This window comes from Pezoporus wallicus, unplaced genomic scaffold, assembly GCF_028554395.1.
Source record: "Pezoporus wallicus isolate ANWC-B61680 ecotype Strahan unplaced genomic scaffold, APGP_CSIRO_Pwel_v1 contig_10431, whole genome shotgun sequence".
Lineage (NCBI taxonomy): Eukaryota > Metazoa > Chordata > Aves > Psittaciformes > Psittacidae > Pezoporus > Pezoporus wallicus.
This window is the reverse complement of record NW_026635891.1, coordinates 1,966,352-1,974,400: the sequence shown is the minus strand read 5'-3', so window position 1 is coordinate 1,974,400 and position 8,049 is coordinate 1,966,352. Positions and strand designations below refer to the sequence as shown.

The following is an 8,049-nucleotide window of genomic DNA, read 5'->3' as shown; positions in this document are numbered from 1 at the left end:
CGGCGGGGCCGCCATGAGGTAAGGGCGGCGTGGGGCGAGGGTCCTGGGCCGGGTGCGAGGTGGGAATCGGGGTCGTGGATCTGGCAAGGGGCGTCTGGGGAACAGGGGAGCTGCGGCGGTGGGGCAGGGGTGTGATGGTGGGGGGGTTCGCCTCGGTTGGGCAAGTTCACGTGTGGGCTTGGGGGACCCCGGGGCGGGGGCACACTGGAGGCTGGTGGAAGTAACTTGGAGTTGGGATTGGGCAGAGCCGGTGCTGGCATGGAGGGGCCGGGTGGGACCCGAAGGCTGTTCCGGGAGGACGAGGCTTGCTGACAACCCGTGGGGACCCCGCGGTCCCTTGGCAAGCGGAGCCCGAGCAGCCCCTTCTCCTCTGTGCATCTTGGCACGGAACCCCCCCAGTACCGCTGGAATCCCGCCGGGCGGCTGGCAGCCGTGGTGCCGGCAGAGCCAGCTGCCTGCCCGCATGCTGGCACTGCCCAGGGTGGATCCCCTGACCCGTCCCTGTGCCCCCCAGCCTGCCGAGGAGGTGCCACGTCCCGGTGTGTGCCCCCGCTCCCATGCCCGTTCAGGCTCTGCCGGCATCACGCACACTCCATGTTTCACCAGCACGATTCCCTCCTTTGGGATCGGTGACGGAATGGGGGGAGCCCGGGGGAGACACGAATGTGCGACTGCAGCATCCTCACTCTCATGGCTGCATCCCTCGCGCCTCCTCACGGTTGCCGTAGCAACCTCCATCGATGGGGTATTTATAGAGGAGGCGAACGCGTGTTGGGAAGCGAGGGGGTGGGGATAGAACCGGGACTGGGTGGGTGTCTGCTGGGTCAGCCTCCAGCTTTCGGCTGCTCTCAGCTTGCGTGGCTGTGCGGGGGCAGGAGGGATGCTGCCTGCCTTGGCTGGGGGAGCAGCTTTTCCTGCGTGCTGGAGCCGGGGGTGGTGGTGAGGGATTTGCGTGTGGAAACAAAAATAAGTGTCTGGGATGTCTGCCCTGCTCGCAGGCATCGCTCATGCCTGTAGGCTTATGTAGACCTGTCTTGTTGTGGCACTGGAATAAACCACCTCTGAGCTCTGATACTGAGTGCATTGACGTGGATACTTGGGGAAAAAGTTTAGGATAAAAATCTTCCTGATGCATTAAACGTGTTGCCCGATGTATGGCGTGAGTTATGGAGCTCAGGATCCTGACAATACCCTTACTTCTGCATCCTCTGTTCACCAGATGGGGGGAATGCCTGTAACTATGAGTGATACAGGGGTTTTAATGGAAACAGGGGCAAGTTTCCCATTCTGTGTGTGTTCTGCATGTGTTATTTGTCCTGTAGGTTTGGGTCTCTCTGTAAAGATTGATGACAGCAAAAGCAGGTTGGGTGGTCCCTGCTCAGAGCTGGGGGGGGGGGGGGTGCACAGATCCAGAGGCTTCCCAGCTGCTCCCACATGCCCCAGGACAACTCAGAAGTGGGATTGGGTGCACAGTTCCTTGAGGAAAAGGCCTCCTGGTGCTAGATTTACTGAGAAGGTGGCTGTGGGTGAGGAGTGGTGGTGCCCGCTGGGGTGCTGTGCATAAGCCCTGCTGTGTGTCTGTGTGCAATGAGAAATGTGTTCCTAGCCCCACTGACCCCGGGAAGGGCTCTGTGCTGTCGCTGACCTTGCTGCAGTTCAGCGGATTCAAGTGCTTTTGGGATAACTCTGAATATCTGAAGTCCTGAACCTGAAGTCAGCATGTGGTTTAGTTCCTGCTGTTTCTAACTGCTCCTTCATCCACAGTAAATCAGTGTAGGAGCTAGTTAATCCAGTCCCTTCTGGCTCCTGACAGAGTTATGGCTTTGCCAAAGCAAGGTGTCACACAGGGCAGGAGAAGATAAGTTTGCCCCCTACGTCTGATCAGTGGGGCATTAAGCGCAGGGACAAGACAAAGCATGAAAAGCAAGTGAGTGAAACTCCTCCTGCGATCAGAGAAGGATATAGTCTGCTTCTGCAGGACTTTGTTTCACTCTTGTAGGGTTATCTTCAGTGTGGTTTTGCTTTTCTAGTTGGAGAGCTGTTGGTGGTGTGCAGGGAGCTCTGCCACTCTTACCGCTGCCCTTAGCTTGGTCCAACAACCTTTAAGGGATGCATATCCTTTGCTTTCCTGCAGTGTAGTCAGTTTTATGGCAGTGGAGAAAATAGCATGGCCCTGTTTATTGCAGATTGTGGGTAGGAGTTGCAGAGGTGAGAACTGGCACGGCTGTGAAGCTGCTGAAAACAGGATGACTGCTTTACCTGTATCCATCAATCTCTTGTGGAGGGGAAGAGCACCAGACTGCTTCTGACATGCAGGTCATCTCGTGTGCTGATGAGATATGGGGACTCTCCTTCAGCCAGTTATTTTTCTACTTCTCTTATTTGCAGCCCTCTGGGCTTCTTGGGCAGGGCCCTGGGCTGGTGCAGCACAAGGACAGCAGAGACCTGCCCCAGGCTGTCGGGGAGCTGAGGGTGCCCTGAGCCCCTCCAGCAGTGCAATAAGTGGGGAGGCAGCATGAGCCCCTGGCTCTCTGAGGAGGCACTGCCGTGGGCCCACCAGGCAGCACCCTGCTTCCTGCATGAACCTCACCCTGGGCAACGGAGGTCTTGGGCTTCAGGGGTGACATTTAAGCTGTCAGTGACTCTCCTGTTTTCTTCCCTGCAGGTAGGCAGGAGCCCCCTGTAGCCGAGTGAGGCAGCATGGCAAGTAAGTGCTCCCCAGGCAAGCTGCAGAGGTGGTGGTGGTGCTGGAGGAGAGAAGGGGATGATTGGCAGCCACCTCTCGAGGAAGGGGTGCCTGTGCTTTCTGGGGGGGGTGCTGTTCTCTGTGGGGAGCACATGCCATCGGCTCTTACCCATGGATATTCCTCAGGTCTGGCCTGACTTGTGCTTCTCTTTCCGCTGTGCAAGGTGGGAGCTGAGAGGAGGTGCTGAAGGGCTGACCTCTCCAGGACTCCCTGCACGCTGCAGCATGTCTCTATGTGCGTGATGCTTGCTGTGCAAGGCTGGCCTCCCTGGGGCTCTTTGGGCTGACTGGCCCCTCTGCAGGGGCTGCTGGTCTGCGCTGACGTCTTCTAGCAACAGTGCTCCTCGTGGCCCATGACTGGCATCTCACATGCTACCCATCCCCTGGGCCACGCTGCCTTGTAGCCTGGGTGGCTGGTGGCACTGGGGCTCTGCATTCCCAGTGCCTCACCGGGAGCTCGTTGTGTCTTGGCATCGGAAGGAGTTGGATGGGGCCCGCGGCTAAAGCTGGGCTGAGGCTGGCGAGGGTGCAGGGTGGAGGATAACGTGTGGTGTGTAAGGAGCTGGGCTCAACCCTCCCTCCTCGCTCTTCTGAGCAGCCTGCGCAGAGGCTGTGTGCAGCGGTGTGATGGGAGCTCAAGGAGGACAGCAGTTGTGAACGGGGACATGGAGAGATCCGGCTGGGATCTCGGGATGTGCTCGGGATGTCGCCAGAGCCAGCTATGAAGGTGGAGCCAGCAGCCAACGCTGGGCAGGAGGAGGACCCCAGGGATGACAGGTATGCCGTCCTTCGTTATCTGTGCTGTGCTAGGTGGGGAAGGGAGCACAGATCATCAGGCAGTGGGTTTTAAAAGGCATTTTAATCTGTTAATGAGGAGGGCACCCAGCTGGGTTCCTGCCTTCCTCCTCTGCTGCCTTTGCTCCCCCTTAGAGCTCAGGTGCTGGCTCACAAGCACTTACCTGTGGGAGGTGTCACCCTTGTGGTGAGGGGGACGTGGTGGTCAGCGTGTTCCTCATGTGCTTCCCAGCAGCGTGCAGCCCTGCTGTTCCCCTGCAGATGCAGCCACGTGTCGTTCTGCAGAGGGGGGGGTCCCCACTGTGGGTTGTGGTGTGGCCAAGCCTGCCTGCCACCAGAGGCCAGCAGCACCTCGGGAAACGCAGCAGGGATGCAGTGATGCGGTGAAGCCAGCCCTTGCTCCTGCTCCCTCTGCTTAAAGCTCTGGTCTTTCCCAAGCACCGGTTCTGGTGTGGAGAGAGTGGGAGAGGCACAAGGGGTCAGTGCTGAGGCTTTGGGAGGTCCCCTTTGCCCTGCAGTTTGGGGTCTGTACCTGCTTAGCTGTGGGCTCTCCCTGTCTGGGGATCCAGGCTGGAGATGAGGGTTGGCAAGGCTTTTGTTTCCCAAAGGCCGTTTGTTTTTCTACTCTGGTCCCCAGGCACATGGGAGCTCTTTGCATTTTCTGTGTAGAAGAGGGGAGGGAGCAGTGACTTAGTTTCTGCTCTTCTGCCATTTCTAGGTCCCCGAGGGGAAATTGGCTGTAGGAAGAGGCACACAGCTCCATCGCAGTTTGCTTTCAGCTGGGACACTGCTTGTGATACCTGCCTGCCTATGTGTCTTGTTTTTGTTTTCCACTATAGCGGCCAGTTCAGCACGACAGAGCAGGGAAAGGGTCAAGTGACTGCAGGGATGGAAACCCTGACAGTGAGATCTGCGCCAAGCTTGCTGCTCAGGGTGTGCTCAGGAGCTTGGGAAGAGGCTCAGACTCAAGTGCCGAGGAGGGGAGAGTTGGTACCGCAGCCTGATCAAGGCGAGAGGCAGAGGAGGTGAGGGCAGACTTGTCCAGCAGAGGATGGGATGTTTACAGGATGGATGTCAAACCTCATCTCGTTCTGGAAAGGCTCAAGAGGCCTGCCAACGTGCTCCCTCCCCTCAACTGCGAAAGCCAAGGCAAGCTGATCCCTGCCCTCCTGCCACGTGCCTTCTGTGCCTCCTGGAAACGCTTTCTCAGTTGTCCTTGTAAAACCAAAAATAGAAGAAAGTTTGCATAATAAAGCTGCTTCTGAGGGAAGGTCTGTGACTCACATCATTCATGCTGCTCCTCATTCACACCTCAGCGGTGCAGCCCTCTGCAGGCACACTCACTGAACAAGCCATTAATAAATCATGGTGGGGGGGAAACGCACCTACACAGGCCAAAAAGAGCACAGTGCTTCCAGGCATGGGATGGTGTAGCACGGTGGGAGTTGCTTACACCATGGTCTTGTTCCTGCCTTGAGACAGTGTGAGAGTGTTTCTTGCTGTATTGTTTTAGGAGCAGGATACATGGAAGGTGAAGTCCTGCCGGTCTCTGGCAAAGGCTCCTAATGAAAGAAGTTGGTGGCATTTCACTGTTAGATCTGTTCTTCACCAAGCTCCCTCTTGAAGGAGTACATCTGTCTTACAGCCAAGCTGGTCTAATGGGAAACTCCTGCTGTCCCCTTGCCCTGCATCTGTTGATGGTGCTGCAGTGAGTTTGTTCATCTGGTTGATCCAATGGAAGGCAGCCTGAGGGTGAAGGAGGTAAATGGGTTTCTGTGGATCAGCCAGCTGAACTGATTCATCTTCCTCAAGGGAAGCAGCACAGTTATGTGGCTTGGTGGGAAGAGATGGGGCCAGCCTACAGCTGAATGTGTTGGGCTGCCTGATGGAAACACTCTAATGAAATGCATGCGTGGGATGTTTGGATCCTTGAAGGATCGTGGTTTGTGTGGAGTTTCTGCCTTCTGGGCAACAACTCGTTTGCCTTTCTTGTGCTGCTGCAGGTCCTGGTAGGTGCTTGCTCCTTGCGCCCCATGGAGGTCTCCCTCCATAGAGAGAGGCTTCGAAAGGGCTGTGTTTCTCATAGGTGGGATGTCTGGCTTCGTGACTGCATGCTCTTTGGGAAGACCTGATGTGTCTTGTGAGACACAATGGTCTTGTGAGACCATTGAGTCTCCCAGGCTTTGTGAGCAGAGGAAGGTTTGGTTTTGAGGTCATGGCACAAAATGCAGTAGTGATGAGAACATGCTGCCATGTGAGGAGAGGCTCAGGCCCCTTTCAGTATTTGACTCATGACCCCATGTGTTGGGGATGTTTGCCCAGTGGTTTCTCTGGGTCCAGAGCAGAGTTCCCTAAGCCACCTAACTAAGCTTGCATGACTCCACAGCAGCTGGCAGCAGGTACACCAGCTTCCAGCAGGCTGGCTGCCCTTCTGGGGAGCTCTGAAGCAAGAGAGGAGGCTTTGGGGTGATGCATGACTGTGGAATGATGCACAATGCGCTATGTTGTGAGTCTGTCTTGTTGCTGACCCCATGCCTTGGCAGAGGCCTGGCTCTGCATCCCAGCCATGCAGGGTCCTGCTCACCTGGTAGGATCTCCTTTGCTCTGCAGCAAAGTGAAATCCCATCAAGGGCAGGAGGTTGAAAACAAGTCTTTTTGGAGCTTTCTGTCTCTTTCCTAGCTGCCCTGTGTGGTCTGCAGGTGCCACTTCCAATGTCTCTAGTACTGCATCCCAGCTGGAAGGATGTTCCTGGTGCTGTATATCTCCAGGCAGAGCTCTGCACCCCTCTGGGTGGTTTCTCCCTCAGTGGGCACTGCTGTGCTAACTACAACCCTATAGCCCTGGGCTGTTGGTGTTTGGGATGCCTGTAGCATCAGCATCCTGTGGGAAGCCAGGCAGGAAAGCCTGCCTGGGCAGAGGTCAGGTGTGGGGCTGTCCTGCTCAGCATCTCTTTGCCTTGTGTGTTGCAGTGTTCTTGGGGGCCAGGAATGCCCACTCGGTCCTGAAGCGCTTTCCCCGAGCCAACGGCTTCCTGGAGGAGATCCGGCAGGGCACCATCGAGCGGGAGTGCATTGAGGAGGTCTGCAGCTATGAGGAGGTCAAGGAAGTGTTTGAGAACAAGGAGAAGACGGTGCGTTTGTCCTGCCCTGCTCCCCAGTGGATGTGTGAGGGTTTGCACCTTGGCAAGCTGGAAGCAAAGGAAGAAAGCGCAAAGGGAAACAGCCTCTCCTGTTCCCTTTGTCCTCTTCCATCCTCAAGCAGCGTTTCCAGCATGACTTTCCCTTTCCAGACAGTGCCCTCACCTTGGTATTCCAGGACACCATGCCCAAAGCTGTGGTTGACCTGGCACTCCCATGACATGTGTAGGAAATTTATGCTGTTGTCCCCGGTTCTCCAGGGTTGGATTTAGCCAAATTTCTCCCTGCTTGGGGAGCTGTTGGGTGCTGTTGAGGGATGTGCCCACGAGCTTGTGTTGGTTCCCACAGCCCCGCAGATGCGGATAGAGTGGTGGGGGACGGCCAAAAACCTGCCTCTTCTGTTAGCCTAGGGAAGGCAGTGATTATTGCTGGTAGTAGTCAAGGGGTGCTTTTCCCACCTGCAGCACATGATGGTTACTTCTCTGTTCCTGCCACAGATGGAGTTTTGGAAGGGCTACACCAACTATGTCTACTCTGTCAAGGACCCAGGGCACAATACGGAGCGCTCAGAAGCTATGTACGTGGTGGTGCCCCTCTTGGGAGTGGCTCTTCTGATCGTCATCGCCCTCTTCATCATCTGGAGATGCCAGCTTCAAAAGGCCACCCGCCACCGCCCTTCCTATGCCCAGAGCCGTTACCTGGCCAGCCGGACGGGACGCAGCCTCCCCAGGGTCATGGTGTACCGGGAGCGGTCGCAGAGCCAAGGGGAAACCCAGTATCAGCGAGAGGCCAGCAACAGGGCAGCTGGAGATGGCAGAGCTGGGGGCACCCCTCAGCAAGACAGCACCCTCTGCCCACCAGAGCATTCGGTCTCTGTCCTCTCCAGACTGTCCAGTGCCACCCCTCCACCTTCCTATGAGGAGGTGACAGGCAACCCAGAGAGCAGCAGTGGGGAAGAGACCAGCGTCTCCTACAACGACCCACCACCCAAGTATGAAGAGATCGTGGCCAGTGCCTCTGCTGCAGGCAAATAGCGGGGTCTGCCTCTCCCCTGCCTCTTCACGTACTCACACTCACCCACCCACCTTCCCTTGGCCGGGCCTGGGGCCCCCATTCAGGTGCCACTTGGCATTCCATCTCACCTGTACAAGCTGGTGAAATCCCAATAGCCTTACCCTCCTAACCCTAAGTAGTTGTCCACAAGTGGTGAGGCTGGGCTGCGGGGGTGGCTCTGGAACCAGCCATCTCTTGTGCTTCACTCCCCACTCACGTAAGTGCTGTAGCAGCCAGCTTGTTCCTGGCTCAACGCAGGGGTCTCCCCATGGTGCATTTGATTTCCTCACTCCCCTCCCTCAAATAGACATAACATT

The 8,049-nt window shown here is 56.7% G+C and overlaps 1 protein-coding gene across 3 annotated transcripts; it reads left to right on the top strand.

Moving 5' to 3' along the window:
- On the top strand, positions 1–7,963 carry PRRG3 (proline rich and Gla domain 3). Of its 3 annotated transcripts, none has more exons than XR_008970795.1 (5): positions 1–18; positions 2,666–2,707; positions 3,345–3,523; positions 4,260–4,812; positions 6,512–6,630. XR_008970795.1 is itself a non-coding variant. In XM_057398459.1 (5 exons), the coding sequence occupies exons 3-5, from the start codon at positions 3,517–3,519 to the stop codon at positions 7,711–7,713; spliced, it is 705 nt and encodes a 234-aa protein (XP_057254442.1). In that variant the 5' UTR covers positions 1–18; positions 2,666–2,707; positions 3,345–3,516; the 3' UTR covers positions 7,714–7,963. The 3 variants fall into 3 exon arrangements, 2 of the variants coding, with proteins under 2 accessions (XP_057254442.1, XP_057254443.1); XM_057398459.1 differs by lacking the exon at positions 4,260–4,812 and adding an exon at positions 7,177–7,963 and having other exon boundaries at positions 6,512–6,672; XM_057398460.1 differs by lacking the exons at positions 3,345–3,523; positions 4,260–4,812 and adding an exon at positions 7,177–7,963 and having other exon boundaries at positions 6,512–6,672.
- Positions 7,964–8,049: the final 86 nt, after the last annotated feature.